Consider the following 19,280-nt stretch of genomic DNA (forward strand, 5'->3'; position numbering starts at 1 on the left):
CTTCTGCAGGAGGAGTCGGGATGGGGCTGGATCCAATGCCAGGCTGGGAGAGCTGGGAATGTGCAGCTGGATCAGGGAAGGATCCAGGGAATCCTTGGAGCCGCTTCCCGATCCCAAAGGGGCTCCAGGAGAGCTGGAATTTGGGGAAGAGCTGGAGGGCCAGGAGCCAGGGAATGGCTTCCAGTGGGAAAGGGGAGCTTGGGATTTTGGGATCTTGGGAAGGAATTCCTGGCTGGGCTGGAATTCCCAGAGGATCCCTGGAAGCGTCCCAGGACAGGGATCCCGCTCCCAATTCCTGGGATTTGCTTTCCCAGCCTCCCCCATCCTTGTCCCTCACGCCGGGCTGCAGAATCCTGGGAATTCCGTGGATTCCATGAAAGGCAGGGGACGGGAACGCTCCGGGATGTGGGAACGCCTGTTGCCATGGGGTTGCCATGGAATTCGGATCCGCAGTTTCCATGGAAATCGCCGGAGGTTGGGAATGGGATGGGATGGGGGGGGGGGAGGGGGTGAGGCCCTGCCAAGGTTCCCGGGATGGCCCCAGATGGGAAAAAAAATTCCAGGCCTTCCCGACCCTCTGCTTCCCCCAAATCCTCCTCTGTTCCCCTTCCTGGAGATCCCAGGGATGGAATTCCCATTTCCCAGGGAATTTCGCAGCCCTGATGGGGGGCCAAGGAGCGGGATTATTCCATGGGATGATTTCTGGAAAATCCTGCTGCTGGCTTTTGGGATATCCCGACCCCTTTGGGATTGCCCCAGGACACAGCGATCCAAATTGTTCCCTCCAGGAATCCTGAGATGGGAAAAGAAGGGAAAAGCCCCGGGAATTTTGGCCCGATCCAACCCCCTCCCCACCAAATCCCTTTCCCAACGCCGATCCCAAAGGATGTGGAAAAATGGGATGATCCCATGAGCTGACCCCATCCATCCACCCTCATTCCCGCTCTTTTCCAGGATTTTCCTCGGGAAAAAGGATTTTCCCCACCCCCTAAAACTCATCCCGAAGTGGAATTATCCAAGTAAATCGCGGAATTAGGGAATCCGCCGGAGGTTTGGAGGGCCGGGAAGCCCCGAATTCCTTGGAATGCTGCGGGAGGATGGGATGGGGAGGTAGAGGGGGGGGAGGGAAGTGTTGGAATTTTTTCCAGCTTTTTTTTTTTTTTCCCAGCCTGAAGATGGCAGCAAGCACCCGCAGCATTCCCGGCAGTGGGAACGGCTCCATCCAACCCTCTGGAAGCGGCTCCAACTTCTCCCGCTCCCAAATCCCGGCCGGATCCTCCGGAGCTCATTCCCTTCTCCAACATTCCCCTTGGGAAAAAAAAGTAAGTGGGATCCCAATTTTTTTTTTAATTTTTTAAATTTAAATTTAAATTTAAAATTTTTTTTTTCTTTTTTTTTTTTTTTTTTTTTTTTTTTTTCCCGGGATACCGCCAGCCGCAATTCCAAGCGTCGCTCCCTAGCGACGGAATAAATCCCGGCGGGGTTTTGATTCCCAGCTCTCCGTGCCAATGGGAAAAAAAAAAAAAAAAAAAAAAAAAAAAAAGGGAAAAAATTGGGAAGTGGAAGCGGGGGGTGGGGGGAAGGAGGGAGGGAGGGAGGGAGCAGCGGTTTCCCGGGAGCCGTTCCCGGAGCGACGGGATCGCCTCTGGAAAAGGGAGCATGGGATGGCTCAGCCGCCTCCTGAGCCAGTTCTCCTGTGAGTCCTCGGGATAGCGGGAATGGGGCAGGGATTTGGGACCGGGGCTGGAATTCGGGAAGGGAATTCCGGCAGCGTTTTCCAGAGGGATCCTCCCGAAAGTTGTGTGGGCGAGGCGGGGATCGGGACGAGGCGATGGAACGGGGAAAGGGTGAGGAGGAGCGGGGGATGCTCCCGTCGCGACTCCGTGGAGATTCCCGGAGGGAATCTTTGGGATCCGATCCGTGGAGATTCCCGGAGGGCATCTCCGGGATCTGGATGCGTGGATCGCCGGGAGATTCCCGGCCCTGAGGATCCAGGATTCCAGCCGGAGCCCGGAGCGTGGGAATTGCGCATCGCCGTGCGTGGGAGAGCTCGGGAACAGCCGGGGATGGGAATGGGGATCCAGGGATCCACAGAGGGATCCACGGAGGGATCCAGGGATCCGCGGCCATCCCGGAGAGAGGGATTCCCCCAGGATCCCGGGATTCCTGCGCCTTCGTCCGCTCGGGAAAAAGGATTCGGCGTCCCTAAAAGCCAAATCGTGACGGATTATCCGGGATGTGGAATTCCAGAGAAGGGGATGACGGAATTCCCTGTGGGTTTTGGGGAATGGGGGGAGCCCCACATCCCTTGGGATTCCTTCCCATCTTTTCAGGTTGTCCCACCTGGAGCGGGGAAAATTTGGGAGCGGCGGGGGAGGAGAAGGAGCTGAAGGAAGGGGAAGGAGTGGGAGTGGGAATGGGAACGGGAATGGGAATGGGAATGGGAATGGGAATGGGCCGGGTGTCCTTGGACGCCATTGTGGGCTGCAGCTCCACAGGAATTCCCACCTGGAATTTCGGGAAGAGCTCAACCCCCCCTCATTTCCCCATTCCCATTTGGAATTCCCCATTCCCACTGGGAATTCCCAGCTCATCCCGGGATCACAACCACCCCCGAAGTGTGGGGTCAGGGGCACCCCACTGCTCCCCTCCTCTTCCCACTTTTCCTGCTGGCATTCCCAGTTTTCCCTGAACCACTCTGGGATCAGGATCAGGGATCAGGATCAGGGATCAGGTTTGGGATCGGAATTGGGATGGGGATTTCTGCTCGGGGCAGAATTCCCAGGATCCCCGAGATCCCAGGAGTGGGTAGGATCCTCTGGGCCAGGAAAGGGGCTGCAGCTCCACAGGAATTCCCACCTGGAATTTCAGGAAGGGCTCACCCCCCTCATTTCCCCATTCCCACTAGGAATTCCCCATTCCCATTTGGAATTCCCCGTTCCCACTGGGAATTCCCAGCTCATCCCAGGATCACAACCACCCCCAAACTGTGGGATCAGGGGCACCCCATTGCTCCCCACTTTTCCTGCTTTTCCTGCTGGCATTCCCAGCTTTCCTTGAACCACTCTGGGATCAGGATCAGGGATCAGGATCAGGGATCAGGTTTGGGATCGGGATTGGGATGGGGATTTCTGCTCGGGGCAGAATTCCCAGGATCCCCGAGATCCCAGGAGTGGGAAAGATCCTCTGGGCCAGGAAAGGGGCTGCAGCTCCACAGGAATTCCCACCTGGAATTTCAGGAAGGGCTCACCCCCTTCATTTCCCCATTCCCACTAGGAATTCCCTATTCCCATTTGGAATTCCCCGTTCCCACTGGGAATTCCCAGCTCATCCCAGGATCACAACCACCCCCAAACTGTGGGATCAGGGGCACCCCATTGCTCCCCACTTTTCCTGCTTTTCCTGCTGGCATTCCCAGCTTTCCTTGAACCACTCTGGGATCAGGATTGGGATCAGGATCTGGGATTGGGATCGGGATTCCTCCTCAGTGAAGGATCCTCGGGGCAGAATTCCCAGGATCCCGGGGATCCCAGGAGTGGGAAAGATCCTCTGGGCCAGGAAAGGGGCTGCAGCTCCACAGGAATTCCCACCTGGAATTTCAGGAAGGGCTCACCCCCTTCATTTTTCCATTCCCACTAGGAATTCCCCATTCCCATTTGGAATTTCCCGTTCCCACTTGGAATTCCCAGCTCATCCCAGGATCGCAGCCACCCCTGAAGTGTGGGATCAGGGGCACCCCACTGCTCCCCACTTCTTCCCACTTTTCCTGCTGGCATTCCCAGCTTTCCTTGAACCACTCTGGGATCAGGATCAGGGATCAGGATCAGGATCAGGGATCAGGTTTGGGATCGGGATCGGGATGGGGATTTCTGCTCGGGGCAGAATTCCCAGGATCCCGGGGATCCCAGGAGTGGGAAGGATCCTCTGGGCCAGGAAAGGGGCTGCAGCTCCACAGGAATTCCCACCTGGAATTTCAGGAAGGGCTCACCCCCCTCATTTCCCCATTCCCACTAGGAATTCCCCATTCCCATTTGGAATTCCCCATTCCCACTGGGAATTCCCAGCTCATCCCAGGATCACAACCACCCCCAAACTGTGGGATCAGGGGCACCCCATTGCTCCCCACTTTTCCTGCTTTTCCTGCTGGCATTCCCAGCTTTCCTTGAACCACTCTGGGATCGTGATTGGGATTGGGATCGGGATTCCTCCTCAGTGAAGGATCCTCGGGGCAGAATTCCCAGGATCCTGGGGATCCCAGGAGTGGGAAGGATCCTCTGGGCCAGGAAAGGGGCTGCAGCTCCACAGGAATTCCCACCTGGAATTTCGGGAAGCGCTCACCCCCCCCCCCCCAACTTCCTCCTTCCCACTGGGAATTCCCAGCTCCTCCCCGGGATCGCAGCTGTGGGATCAGGGGCACCCCACTGCTCCCCTCCCCTTCCCGCTTTTCCTCCTGGCGTTCCCATCCTTTCAAACCACTCTGGGATCGGGGTCGGGACTCGTCCTGCGGGCAGAATTCCCAGGATCCCGGGGATCCCGGGATCGGGAAGGTGCCGCCGCTTCCCGGGGGAGTGGCGGCGCCCCGGGACCGCCTCCCGCTCCTTCCCCCTTCCCCCTTCCTGCCCCGGCTCCTTCCGCGCTCCGGGAGCGGCTCCGGCTTTTCCCGGGATCCGGGGGGGGGGGGGGAATCCCCCGGCGCCGGGAAGGATTCCCTGGAATCCGCGCCCGAATTCCCGGCTGATTCCCAAAGCTCTGCCGGGATCCCGCCGTGCAGGTGAGGGGATCGCGGAGTTTTCCTGCTTCCCGCTTTTCCATCCCGGCTTTCTGGAAGGGATTCCAGCGCTTCCCGCAGGATCCGATCCCAACCGGGATCCAGGAGCTGGGAGCCGGGATTTGATCCCACTGGGATCCAGGAGCCAGGAGCTGGGATTCGATCCCACTGGGATCCAGGAGCCGGGAGGCGAGATTTGATCCCACTGGGATCCAGGAGCCAGGAGCCAGGATCCGATCCCACCGGGATTCGGGATCTGATCCCACCGGGATCCAGGAGCCAGGAGCCGGGATCCAATCCCACCGGGATTCGGGATCCGATCCCACCGGAGCAGGACACGGGGATCCTGCGGGAAGGTGAGAGCCGCTTCCCAAATTCGGGAAACACCGGGAAGAGCCGAGGGAATGGGAGCAGGAGTTGGGAAGGGCGCTCGCCATCCCCTTCCCAACATTCCGGGAAAACCGGGATGAGCTCCGGGGCTGGGGGGGGGAAGGCAGAGGTGGAAGTTCAGGAATTTGGGAATATGAGAGCCGAGGATGGGGAATTCCATGGGATTTGCTGGAATCGAGGTTTTCCCGGCGCTGGGGCAGTTCCGGCGGTTCTGGAAGCGGGAATTGGGAACGGTGTGGATTTGTTGGGATTTGGTGCATCCGGGGATTCCGTGATTCCCTCAGGATCCGCGAGGATGATCCCGCTGTCGGATCACTGGGATTTGGATCGGGATTCCAATCGGGGAAGCTCCTGGGGGTGCTGGAGGTGGCTGGGAATGTCCCAAGGAAAGGGAACATCCAGGGAATGTCTGACCAGGAATCGGGAAGGATTTGGGAATCTCGGAGGTGAAAAATTCCGGGAGCAGGATGCGAATCCCGACCTCCAGAAAATCCATATCCAACCCCGAGCTTTTCCAAGGGCTGGGAATGCAGCGTCGGAATCCTTTGGCTTTTTTTCCTGGTGGATGGAGCTGGAAATCTGGGAATTTTCCGGGTGGGATATCCACGGTTCCTCCACCGAGGAAGGGGTGAAAACTGGGATAACCACCAGGAAAAATCCCACGGGGATAAAAGGAGGTTTTCCCATGGAAAATCCCATGGATGTGGCTGTGTTTGCCCTCGGGATGGATCCCGGGAAGGGCAGGGATGGATCCCGGGAAGGATCCTGGGATGGATCCTGGAAACGATGGGAATGGATTCTGGGAAGGATGGGGATGGATCCCAGGAAGGATCTCAGGAAGGATCCCAGGAAGGATCCCTGGATGGATGGGAAGGATGGGGATGGATTCCAGGAAGGATCCCAGGAAGGATCCCAGAGAATATCCTGGAAAGGACATGGATGGATCCTGGGAAGGAGGGGGGGTGGATCCCAGGAAGGATGGGAATGGATCCTGGGAAGGATCCTGGGAAAGATCCAGGGAAGGACAGGGGTGGATCCTGGGAAGGAGGGGAGAGGATCCCAGGAAGGACGGGGGTGGATCCTGGGAAGGACCCCGGGAAAGATTCCGGGAAGGATGGGAATGGATCCCAGGAAGGATCCCAGGAAGGATCCTGGAAAGGACAGGGGTGAATCCTGAGAAGGACCCCGGGAAAGATCCCAGGAAGGACAGGGATGGATCCTGGGAAGGATCTCAGGAAGGATTCCGGGAAGAATCCCAGAAAGGATCACGGAAAGGACAGGGATGGATTCCAGGAAGGAGGGGAGTGGATCCCAGGAAGGACCCTGGGAAAGATCCTGGGAAGGACGGGAATGGATCCTGGGAAGGGCGGGGGATGGATCCTGGGAAGGACCCCGGGAAAGATCCCAGGAAGGACAGGGATGGATCCCAGGAAAGATCCCGGGAATGATCCTGGAAAAGACAGGGTGGATCCTGGGAAGGATCCCAGGAAGGATCCCAGAAAAGATCCCAGAAAGGATGGGAATGGATCCTGGGAATGAGCGGGGCGGATCCCAGGAAGGATGGGGATGGATCCCAAGAAAGATCCCAGGAAGGATCCTGGAAAGGACAGGGATGGATCCTGGGAAAGATCCCAGGAAAGATCCCAGGAAGGATCCCGGAAAAGATCCCAGAAAGTACAGGAATGGATCCTGGGAATGAGGGGGGGGGGTGGATCACAGGAAGGATGGGGATGGATCCCAGGATGGATCCCAGGAAGGATCCCAGGAAGGGCAGGGATGGATCCCAGGAAAGATCCCAGGAAGGATCCCAGGAAGGATCCCAGGAAGGGCAGGGATGGATCCTGGAAAGGGCAGGGGATGGATCCTGGAAAGGACAGGGGTGGATCCCGGGAAGGATCCCGGGGAGGATCCCGGGGAGGATCCCAGCAAGGACGGGAACGCTGGGATCACGGAGAGGCCGTTTGAGGAAGCGGCAGAAAAAGGGGAACAGGAAGAGGCCGAGGCTCCCGACAGCCCCCGGGAAACCTCGGAAAGCTCCGGAGCTGGGGCCAAAAACGGCCCAAAAACCCCCTTCCATCAAAATCCCGGGATCCAACGGGAAAATCCCGGGATCTGACAGGAAAATCCTGGGATCTGACAAGGAAATACTAGGATCTGACAGGGAAATCCTGGGATCTGACAGGGAAAATCCCAGGATCTGACAGAAAAATCCTGGGATCTGACAGGGAAAATCCCAGGATCTGACAGGAAAATCCTGGGATCTGACAGGGAAAATCCCAGGATCTGACAGGAAAATCCTGGGATCTGACAGGAAAATCCCAGGATCTGACGGGAAAATCCCAGGGTCTGACAGGAAAATCCTGGGATCTGGCAGGGGAAATCCTGGGATCTGACAGGGAAAATCCTGGTATCTGACAGAAAAATCCTGGTATCTGACAGGGAAAATCCTGGGATCTGACAGGGAAAATCCCAGGATCTGACAGAAAAATCCCAGGGTCTGACAGGAAAATCCTGGGATTTGGCAGGGAAAATCCCAGGGTCTGTCAGGAAAATCCCAGGATCTGATGGGAAAATCCCAGGATTTGACAGGGAAAATCATGGAATCTGTCGGGAAAATCCTGGGATCTGATGGAAAAATCCCAGGATTTGACAGGGAAAATAGTGGAATCTGTCAGGAAAATCCTGGGATCTGATGGAAAAATCCTAGGATTTGACAGGGAAAATCGTGGAATCTGTCGGGAAAATCCTGGGATCTGACGGGAAAATCCCAGGATTTGACAGGGAAAATCGTGGAATCTGTCGGGAAAATCCTGGGATCTGACGGGAAAATCCCAGGATTTGACAGGGAAAATCGTGGAATCTGTCGGGAAAATCCTGGGATCTGATGGAAAAATCCCAGCTGCCACTTCCCGGGAAGGGCGGGAAGCACCAGGAAGGAGCCTTGGATGGGGCTGGGATGTTTCCAGAGGGAAGGAAATGCTGGAATTCCAGGATTCCCGGGAAAACCAGGATATTTGGAGGGGTGGAGTTGTTACATCCCAGGAAAACAGAGGCCAAGATCCCAATCCCGGCTTTGGGGTCTCCGGGGTTCTCCAGGTGCAATCCAACCTTTTCCAGCCCGGGATTGAGGCCGGAAAAGCGGGAATGTCGAGGAGTTGTTTGATTTGGGATTGTTCCAAGTGGGAATGGGCTGGGAAAGGTTCCCGGGGAAAAAAAGCGGGAATGGGATTTTAGGTAAAGAAGGGGATTTTGGGATTAGGGGATTGATGCGGGACACGTGGGAATGATGGGAATGATGGGAATGTGGGAATGATGGGAATGATGGGAATGTGGGAATGATGGATACATGGGAATGATGGGAATGATGGGAATGATGGGAATGATGGATACATGGGAATGATGGACACATGGGAATGATGGGAAAATGGGAATGATGGGAATATTGGGAGTGATGGGAATATGGGAATGATGGGAATATGGGAATGAGGGGTATGTGGGAATGATGGGAATTTGGGAATGATGGATACATGGGAATGATGGGAAAATGGGAATGATGGGAATATTGGGAGTGATGGGAATATGGGAATGATGGGAATATGGGAATGAGGGGTATGTGGGAATGATGGGAAAATGGGAATGATGGATATGTGGGAATGATGGGAATATGGGAATGATGGGAATATGGGAATGATGGGAATATTGGGAGTGATGGGAATATGGGAATGATGGAAATGTGGGAATGAGGGGTATGTGGGAATGATGGGAAAATGGGAATGATGGACACATGGGAATGATGGGAATGTGGGAATGATGGGAAAATGGGAATGATGGACGCATGGGAATGATGGGAATGTGGGAATGATGGGAATATTGGGAGTGATGGGAATATGAGAGTGACGGGCACATGGGAATGATGGGAATATGGGAATGAGGGATACTTGGGAATGATGGGAATATGGGAATGAGGGATCCATGGGAATGATGGATATCTGGGAATGATGGGAATGTGGTAATGATGGGAATATGGGAATGATTGATAAATGGGAATGATGGGAATGTGGGAATGATGGACACATGGGAATGATGGGAATATGAAAACGAGGGATATGTGGGAATGATGGAAAAATGGGAATGACGGGAATATAAAAACGAGGGATATGTGGGAATGATAGGAATATGGGAATGGTGGGAATATGACATCGATGGACACATGGGAATGATGGGAATATGGGAATGATGGATGCATGGGAATGATGGGAATATTGGGAGTGATGGACATGTGGGAATGATGAGAATGTGGGAAAGATGGACACATTCCTGGGAATGATGGGAAAATGGGAATGATGGGAAAATGGGAATGACGGATATGTGGGAATGATGGGAAAATGGGAATGGTGGGAATATGAGAGTGATGGACACATGGGAATGATGGGAATACGGGAATGATGGGAATATGGGAATGATGGACCTGTGGGAATGATGGGAATGATGGGAAAATGGGAATGATGGGAAAATGGGAATGATGGACACATGGGAATGATGGGAATATGGGAATGATGGATACATGGGAATGATGGGAAAATGGGAATGATGGGAATATTGAGAGTGATGGGAATATGGGAATGATGGGAAAATGGGAATGAGGGGTATGTGGGAATGATAGGAATTTGGGAATGATGGATACATGGGAATGATGGGAAAATGGGAATGATGGGAATATTGGGAGTGATGGGAATATGGGAATGATGGGAATATGGGAATGAGGGGTATGTGGGAATGATGGGAAAATGGGAATGATGGATATGTGGGAATGATGGGAATATGGGAATGATGGGAATATGGGAATGATGGGAATATTGGGAGTGATGGGAATATGGGAATGATGGAAATGTGGGAATGAGGGGTATGTGGGAATGATGGGAAAATGGGAATGATGGACGCATGGGAATGATGGGAATGTGGGAATGATGGGAATATTGGGAGTGATGGGAATATGAGAGTGACGGGCACATGGGAATGATGGGAATATGGGAATGAGGGATACTTGGGAATGATGGGAATATGGGAATGATGGGCACATGGAAATGAGGGATATGTGGGAATGAGGGATACACAGGAATGATGGGAATATGGGGATGATGGGAATATGGGAATGATGGGAAAGTGGGAATGATGGACACATGGGAATGATGGGAATATGGGAACGAGGGATATGTGGGAATGATGGGAAAATGGGAATGATGGGAAAGTGGGAATGATGGGAATATGGGAGTGATTGATAAATGGGAATGATGGGAATGTGGGAAAATGGGAATGATGGATACATGGGAATGATGGGAATGTGGGAATGATGGGATAATGGGAATGATGGGAATATGAGAGTGATGGACACATGGGAATGATGGGAATACGGGAATGATGGGAATATGGGAATGATGGACCTGTGGGAATGATGGGAATATGGGAATGTGGGAAAATGGGAATGATGGATACATGGGAATGATGGGAATGTGGGAATGAGGAGCACACAGGAATGATGGGAAAATGGGAATGATGGGAATCTGGGAATGAGGGATACGTGGGAATGATGGGAATGTGGGAAAATGGGAATGATGGACACATGGGAGTGATGGGAATGTGAAAATGAGGATCTGTGGGAATGATGGGAAAATGGGAATGGTGGGAATATGGGAATGATGGGAATATGGGAATGATGGATATTTCTGAATGTGGGATATCTGGGAATGATGGGAATGATGGGAATATGGGAATGATGGATATTTCTGAATGTGGGATATCTGGGAATGATGGGAATATGGGAATGATGGGAATATGGGAATGATGGACAGGTGGGAGTGATGGACACATGGGAATTCGTGGATCATCCATGATTTGGGAATTTGGCACCTTGGCAGAGCCTTGGGATCTCAATCCCCGGGTCAGCACAGGATGGAAAATGAATTCCCAAATTTTTCCCGGATCATTTTTGGGCAGGGAACAGGCGGGGTGGGGCCAGGTGGGAATTCCTTCTTTTCTGGCCTGAAAAATTCGGGATTTGGGATTTTCCAAAGCCCTGGGATGCTTTGGGATGCCTTTTCCTGGGATCGCTCCCGGCTGGAGCAGCCGGAATGGCCAAAATGTCCATCGGGATGGGGATAAGAGGGAATAATTTGGAAAACTGGGAAAAATTCCCTGAAATTTGGGAATTTTCCCTGTGGGGAGGACGCAGCGCCCTCCCCTCCCTCGATCCCATGGAATGCCTGGGATCCCATGGAATTCCTGGGATTGGCTGCAGGGCTGGGAATGACGAGGCTGGGATCAGACAGCCGGAACTCCGGAGGTTTTATGGATCGGGAATCACGATCCCGACAGCCAAAAAAAACAACAAAAAAAAGTGGGATTGAGGATCCACCTGAAAGCTTCCATCCCGGAATTCCAGGACATCTGGAGAGCTTTTCCTTCCCAGATGGTCGGGCCCGATCCCATCCCGGCTTGGGAACACCGGGAATATCGGGAACGCAGAGTTCCTCCCCTGTTCTCCCTGATCCTGAGTCATTCCCGTGCGTGGGATTCCCGGCAGCGCTCCCGGCCGGGGGCGGATTCCCGGGAAAAGGTCGGATTCCTGGGAAGCGGCTCCCGAGGGGATGAGGGGAAAGAAGGGGGAAAAGGAAAAATGGGATGCATGGAAAAGTGGGGAGCTGGAGGAGATGGGATGCAGGGAAAATGGGAAAATGGGAAGCAGGGAAAACGGGATGCAGGGAAAAACAGAGAGCAAAAGGAGATGGGAGGCAGGGAAAGTGGGATACAGGGGGAAATGGGAAGCAGGGAAAATGGGATCTATGGGGAGGTGGGAAACATGGGAAAATGGGATAGATGGAAAATGGGATGCAGGAGGAGATGGGATGCATGGAAAAACGGGGAGCAGAAGGAGATGGGAAACAGGGAAAATGGGATACAGGGAAAATGGGATGCATGGAAAAGTGGGGAGCCAGAGGAGATGGGATGCAGGGGAAATGGGATACAGTGGGAAAATGGGAAGCATGGAAAAGTGGGGAGCTGGAGGAGATGGGAAGCAGGGAAAGTGGGATACAGGGGGAAATGGGAAGCAGGGAAAATGGGAAGTGTGGGAAAATGGGATAAAAGAGAGATGGGAAGCAGGGAAAACGGGACACAAGTGGAAATGGGATGCAGGGAAAAACGGGGAGCAGAAGGAGATGGGAAACAGGGAAAATGGGATACAGGGAAAATGGGATGCATGGAAAAGTGGGGAGCCAGAGGAGATGGGATGCAGGGAAAATGGGAAAATGGGAAGGAGGGAAAGCGGGATACAGGGGGAGGTGGGAAACATGGGAAAAATGGGATGCAAGAGGAGATGGGATGCAGGGAAAATGGGATACAGTGGTAAGTGGGAAACTTGGGAAAATGGGATGCAGGGAAAATGGGAAGGAGAGGAGATGGGAAGGAGGGAAAATGGGATGCAGGGGGAAATGGGAAGCAGGGAAAATGGGATACAGGGGGAGGTGGGAAACTTGGGAAAATGGGATGCAGGGAAAATGGGAAGTGTGGGAAAATGGGATAAAAGAGAGATGGGAAGCAGGAAAAATGGGACGCAGGTGGAAATGGGATGCAGGGAAAAACAGAGAGCAAAAGGAGATGGGAAGCAGGGAAAATGGGATACAGGGGAAAATGGGATACAGGGAAAATGGGATACAGGGAAAAAGGGATGGAGGGAAAAGTGGGGAGCTGGAGGAGATGGGATGCAGGGAAAATGGGAAAATGGGAAGGAGGGAAAGTGGGATACAGGGGGAGGTGGGAAACTTGGGAAAATGAGATGCAGGGAAAATGGGATGCAGGGAAAATGGGAAGGAGAGGAGATGGGAAGGAGGGAAAATGGGATACAGGGGGAGGTGGGAAACATGGGAGAAATGGGATAGCAGAGAGATGGGATACACGGAAAAAGGGATGCAGGGGGAAATGGGAAGCAGGGAGAGATGGGAAACTGGGAAAATGGGATGAAAGAGGAGATGGGATGCAGGGAAAATGGGATCAAGGTGGAAATGGGAGGCAGGGAGAGATGGGAACTGGGAAAATGGGATGAAAGAGGAGATGGGATGCATGGGAAAATGGGATGCAGGGGAGGTGGGAGGCAGGGAAAACGGGATGCAGGGAAAATGGGAAGCAGAGAAAATGGGAAGCATGGAAAATCAGGGAGCTGGAGTAGATGGGATAGAGGGGAAGATGGGAAACGGGGGAAATGGGATGGAGGGAAAATGGGAAGGAGGGAAAATGGGATAAAAGAGAGATGGGAGGCAGGGAAAATGGGATACAGGAAAAATGGGATGGAGGGAAAAGTGGGGAGCTGGAGGAGATGGGATGCAGGGGAAATGGGAAAATGGGAAAATGGGAAGGAGGGAAAGTGGGGTCCAGGGGGAGGTGGGAAACTTGGGAAAATGAGATGCAGGGAAAATGGGAAGGAGAGGAGATGGGAAGGAGGGAAAATGGGATACAGGAGGAAATGGGAAGCAGGGAAAATGGGATATCAGAAAAATGGGAAACATGGGAAAATGGGAAGGAGGGAAAGTGGGAAGCAGAGGAGATGGGAAGGAGGGAAAATGGGATACAGGGGGAAATGGGAAGCATGGAAAATGGGATCCAGGGGGAGGTGGGAAACATGGGAAAATGGGATAGCAGAGAGATGGGATACACGGAAAATGGGATCGAGGGGGAAATGGGAGGCAGGGAGAGATGGGAAACTGGGAAAATGGGATGAAAGAGGAGATGGGAGCACGGGAAAAATGGATGCAGGGGGAGGTGGGAGGCAGGGAAAACGGGATGCAGGGAAAACGGGATGCAGGGAAAATGGGAAGCATGGAAAATCAGGGAGCTGGAGGAGATGGGATAGAGGGGAAGATCGGAAACGGGGGAAATGGGATGCAGGGAAAATGGGATGCAGGGAAAATGGGATAAAAGAGAGATGGGATGCAGGGAAAATGGGATACAGGAAAAATGGGATGCATGGAAAAGTGGGGAGCTGGAGGAGATGGGATGCAGGGGAAATGGGAAAATGGGAAAATGGGAAGGAGGGAAAGTGAGATCCAGGGGGAGGTGGGAAACTTGGGAAAATGGGATGCAGGGAAAATGGGAAGGAGAGGAGATGGGAAGGAGGGAAAATGGGATACAGGAGGAAATGGGAAGCAGGGAAAATGGGATCTATGGGGAGGTGGGAAACATGGGAAAAATGGGATGCAAGAGGAGATGGGATGCAGGGAAAATGGGATCCAGGTGGAAATGGGAGGCAGGGAGAGATGGGAAACTGGGAAAATGGGATGAAAGAGGAGATGGGAGCACAGGAAAATGGGAAGCAGGGAAAATGGGATACAAGAAAAATGGGATGCAGGGGAAATGGGATGCAGGGAAGAACGTGGAGCACAAGGAGATGGGATGCAGGTGGAGCTGGGAAGGAGAGGAGATGGGAAGCAGGGAATATGGGAAGCAGGGAAAATGGGATGCAGGGAAAATGGGATGGAGGGGGAGGTGGGAAACATGGGAAAATGGGATGCAGGGAAAATGGGATGCAGGTGGTATGTGGGAAGGCTTGGGATTTGGAAAGCAGTGGGATACTGGGAAGTTGGGATTTGGGAAGCTGGGATTTGGGAAGCTGGGATTTGGGAGACGATGGGATTTGGGAAGCTGGGATTTGGGAAGCTGGGATTTGGGAAGCTGGGATTTGGGAGACGATGGGATTTGGGAAGCTGGGATTTGGGAAGCTGGGATTTGGGAGACGATGGGATTTGGGAAGCTGGGATTTGGGAAGATGGGATTTGGGAAGCGATGGGATGCAGGGAAGTTGAAGATGGGATTCGGGAAGTTGGGATTTGGGAAGTTTGGATGTGGGAGGCAATGGGATACAGGGAAGTTGTGATTTGAGAATTTGGGATTTGGGAAGTTGGGATCTGGGCCTTGCTCCCAACCTCAGCCACTCCGATGTTTTCCCACTCTGGAAAAGGTGGAATAACAGCCGGGAGTGGGGAATAACCCCACAGCACGATGGGCAAGAATTCAACGGGATCCAGGAAATCCTGGGAATGTTTTCAGCTGCCTTGGGGGTTTCCTTGGAATAGGAAAGAATTTTGGGATCCCTTAGGAGAGGGGGGGATGGGGCTGGATCCAATGCCAGGCTGGGAGAGCTGGGAATGTGCAGCTGGATCGGGGAAGGATCCAGGGAATCCTTGGAGCCTTTTCCAGAGGGAAAGGAGAGCTGGAATTTGGGGAAGGGCTGGACGAGCCAGGGAGTGGCTTCCAGTGGGAAAGGGGAGCTTGGGATTTTGGGATCTTGGGAAGGAATTCCCGGCTGGGCTGGAATTCCCAGAGAATCCGCGGATCCCTGGCAGTGCCCAAGGGTGGATTTGGATCACCCCGGGATCGTGGGAAGTGTCCCTGGGATGGGATTGGAGTTCCATGGATCCCACCCAAACCATTCCGGGATTCTGGGATCAAGGACACTCAGGATCCATCCCGAGGGATTTTTATGGGATTTGGGGATGGAAAAGGGAAGGGAGACCCTTTCCTGGAGTCCCGAATTCCCAGTGAAGCCCCTGGATCCCAAAATTCCTTCCCAGAGAGGAGTCAGGATGGGTCTGGATCCAATCCAGGAGAGCTGGAGAGGGATTTGGGAAAAGGGCCTGGAATGCCAGGGCAGGGAATGGCTCCCGCTGCCAGAGGGTCGGGATTTTGGGATTTTGGGGAATTTGGGAAGGAATTCCTGGCTGGGCTGGAATTCCCAGAGAATCCCTGGATCCCTGTGAATGTCCAAGGAAAGGTTGGGATCACCCTGGGATCGGGGAGGTGTCAGGATTGGAATGGGATGGGATTTCAGGTCTTTTCCCACCCAAACCATTCCGGAATTCCGAGCGCGTCAGGGCGGTCGGATCCCTATGGATGATCCCTTGAGGATCTCCCATTCCCATTCCCATTCCCATTCCCATTCCCATTCCCAGTTTATCCAGTGGGAATTCACTGGTTTGGGTGCTGTGGGGGCCCATTCCTGGCTGTTCCCTGGGAAATGGGATCCCGTGAGTCCCTGGAATTCCTGCATGGATCAGGAAGGGCTCGAATCCGGGAATGGTGACTCAGCCCGGGATCGGCTCCCTGCTCCCGGGATTTGGTTTTCCCAGGATGGAGCCAGGATCCAGCTGGATGGCTCCGGTTTGGATGCAGGAATGAGGGGATGAGCTCCAGGGTGGCCGGGGTGAGTCCCAGGTCATTCCCAAAATTCCTGCAGAATTCCCACACCCCAATCCCACGGGGAAAGTCCCACATCCCCAAAACTCCTGCAGAATTCCCACATTCCATGCCCACCCGGCGGGATCCAGGATTTGGGGTTTGGAGCAGAATGGGAATTCCAGTGGCACCAGGAGCGTCCTGGTTGGTGCCAGAGCTGGTCCTGGTGCTGGTTCCGGTGTTGGGTGCTGGGTCCCGGTTCTGGTCCCAATACCGGTGTGGGGTGCTGGCTTCTGGTTCTTGGTCCTGGTTCTGGTCCCAATACCGGTGTGGGTTCTGGGTCCTGGTTCTTGGTCCTGGTTCTGGTCCCAATACCAGTGTTGGGTGCTGGGTCCTGGTTCTGGTCCTGATACCAGTGTTGGGTGCTGGGTCCCGGTTCTTGGTGCCGGTTCTGGTCCCAATACTGGTGTCAAGTGCTGGCTCCTGGTTCTTGGTCCCGGTTCTGGTCCCGATACCAGTGTTGGGTGCTGGGTCCCGGTTCTGGTCCCAATACCGGTGTTGGGTGCTGGGCCCAAGTTCTTGGTCCCGGTTCTTGGTGCCGGTTCTGGTCCCAATACCGGTGTTGGGTGCTGGGCCCAAGTTCTTGGTCCTGGTTCTGGTCCTGATACCGGTGTTGGGTGCTGGGTCCCGGTTCTTGGTGCCGGTTCTGGTCCCAATACCGGTGTCAAGTGCTGGCTCCTGGTTCTTGGTCTTGGTTCTGGTCCCGATACCAGTGTTGGGTGCTGGGTCCTGGTTCTTGGTCCTGGTTCTGGTCCCAACACCAGTGTTGGGTGCTGGGTCCTGGTTCTTGGTCCTGGTTCTGGTCCCAACACCAGTGTTGGGTGCTGGGTCCTGGTTCTTGGTCCCAATACCAGTGTTGGGTGCTGGGTCCTGGTTCTTGGTCCTGGTTCTGGTCCCAATACCACTGCCAAGTGCTGGTTCCCGGTTCTGGTCCCAATACCAGTGTTGGGTGCTGGGTCCTGGTTCTTGGTCCTGGTTCTGGTCCCAATACCAGTGTCAAGTGCTGGCTCCTGGTTCTTGGTCCTGGTTCTGGTCCCGATACCGGTGTTGGGTGCTGGGTGCTGGTTCTTGGTCCCGGTTCTGGTCCTGATACCGGTGTTAGGTGCTGGGTCCTGGTTCTTGGTCCTGGTTCTGGTCCCAATACCGGTGTTGGGTGCTGGGTCCTGGTTCTTGGTCCCGGTTCTGGTCCTGATACCGGTGTTGGGTGCTGGGTCCTGGTTCTTGGTCCTGGTTCTGGTCCCAATACCGGTGTTGGGTGCTGGGTCCTGGTTCTTGGTCCCGGTTCTGGTCCCAATACCAGTGTTAGGTGCTGGGTCCTGGTTCTTGGTCCTGGTTCTGGTCCCAATACCGGTGTTGGGTGCTGGGTCCTGGTTCTTGGTCCTGGTTCTGGTCCCAATACCGGTGTTGGGTGCTGGGTCCTGGTTCTTGGTCCTGGTTCTGGTCCCAATACCAGTGTTAGGTGCTGGGTCCTGGTTCTTGGTCCTGGTTCTGGTCCCAATACCGGTGTTGGGTGCTGGGTCCTGGTTCTTGGTCCCGGTTCTGGTCCTGATACCGGTGTCAAGTGCTGGGTCCTTGTTCTTGGTCCTGGTTCTGGTCCCAATACCGGTGTCGGTTTCGGTTCCACTGTCGGGTGCTGGGTTCTGGGTCTCTGTCCCGGTGTCGGGTGCTGGGTTCTGGGTCCCGGTGCCGTTGTCAGGTGCTGGGTTCTGGGTACCGGTGCTGGTTCCAGTGTCGGGTGCTGGGTTCTGGGTCCCGGTGCCGGTCCTGGTGCAGGGTGCTGGGTTCTGGGTCTCGGTGTCGGGTGCTGGGTTCTGGGTCTTGGTCCCGGTGCCAGTGCAGGTGCCAGTTCCGGTGCCGGGTGCTATGTTCTGGGTCCCGGTCCCGGTGCCGGGTCCCGGTCCTGGTCCCGGTTCCAGTGCCGGTTCCGGCGCCAGGTGCTGGGTTCTGGGTCTGGGTCCCAGTGCCAATGCCGGTGCCGGTTCCGGTGCTGTATGCTGGGTTCTGGGTCCCGGTGCCGGTTCCAGTGCCAGGTGCTGTGTTCTGGGTCCTGGTCCCAGAGCTGGGTGCCGGTGCCGGTGCCGGTTCCGGTGCCGGGTGCTGGGTTCTGGGTCCTGGGTCCTGGGTCCCAGTGCTGGTCTCAGTGCCGGGTGCTGCGTTCTGGGTCTTGGTCCCGGTGCCGGTTCCGGTGCCGGGTGCTGGGTTCTGGGTCCCGGTCCTGGAGCCGGGTGCCGGGTGCCGGTGCCGGTGCCGCTGTCGGGTGCTGGGTTCTGGGTCTTGGTCCCGGTGCCGGTTCCGGTGCCGGGTGCTGTGTTCTGAGTCCCGGCGCCGGTGCCGCTGTTGGGTGCTGGGTCCGGGTCCCGGTGCCGGTGCCGGTTCCGGTGCCGGGTGCGGGTGCCGGGTGCCGGGTGCCGGGTGCCGGGTCCCGGTGCCGGTTCCGGTGCCGGGTGTCGGGTTCTGGGTCTTGGTCCCGGTACCGGGTCCGGGTCCCGGTGCCGGTGCCGGTGCCGGTTCCGGTGCCGAGTGCCGGGTGCCGGTGCCGGGTGCCGCTGTTGGGTGCTGGGTTCTGGGTCTTGGTCCCGGTACCGGGTCCGGGTCCCGGTGCCGGTGCCGGTGCCGGTTCCGGTGCCGAGTGCCGGGTGCCGGTGCCGGGTGCCGCTGTTGGGTGCTGGGTTCTGGGTCCCGGTCCCGGTGCCGGGTGCCGGTGTCAGGTGCCGGGTCCGCGTCCCGGTGCCAGGTACCGGGTGCCGAGTGCCGGTGCCGGTGCCGGGTGCCGAGTACCGGGTCCCGGTGCTGGTGCCGGTGCCGCTGTTGGGTGCTGGGTTCTGGGTCCCGGTCCCGGTGC

At 55.3% G+C, this 19,280-nt stretch overlaps 1 protein-coding gene and 1 long non-coding RNA gene across 2 annotated transcripts in view; both read left to right on the forward strand.

Annotated features, from left to right (window-relative positions):
* The first annotated feature begins 181 nt into the window (after positions 1 to 181).
* LOC128802653 (uncharacterized) lies at positions 182 to 1,490 on the forward strand. Its single transcript, XR_008435522.1, has 4 exons — positions 182 to 474; positions 955 to 1,050; positions 1,169 to 1,322; positions 1,435 to 1,490. It is a non-coding gene; the product is annotated as an uncharacterized LOC128802653 (long non-coding RNA).
* A 129-nt stretch (positions 1,491 to 1,619) lies between these two features.
* PTK2B (protein tyrosine kinase 2 beta) overlaps positions 1,620 to 19,280 on the forward strand; it is a gene marked incomplete at its 3' end in the record, with an annotated part of 72,142 nt that continues 54,481 nt past the window's right edge. Inside the window, 1 exon segment of the mRNA XM_053969208.1 lies at positions 1,620 to 1,696. Within this exon segment, the coding sequence (XP_053825183.1) occupies positions 1,660 to 1,696 (37 nt within the window).

This window comes from Vidua macroura, unplaced genomic scaffold (genome assembly GCF_024509145.1).
Source record: "Vidua macroura isolate BioBank_ID:100142 unplaced genomic scaffold, ASM2450914v1 whyUn_scaffold_135, whole genome shotgun sequence".
NCBI lineage: Eukaryota > Metazoa > Chordata > Aves > Passeriformes > Viduidae > Vidua > Vidua macroura.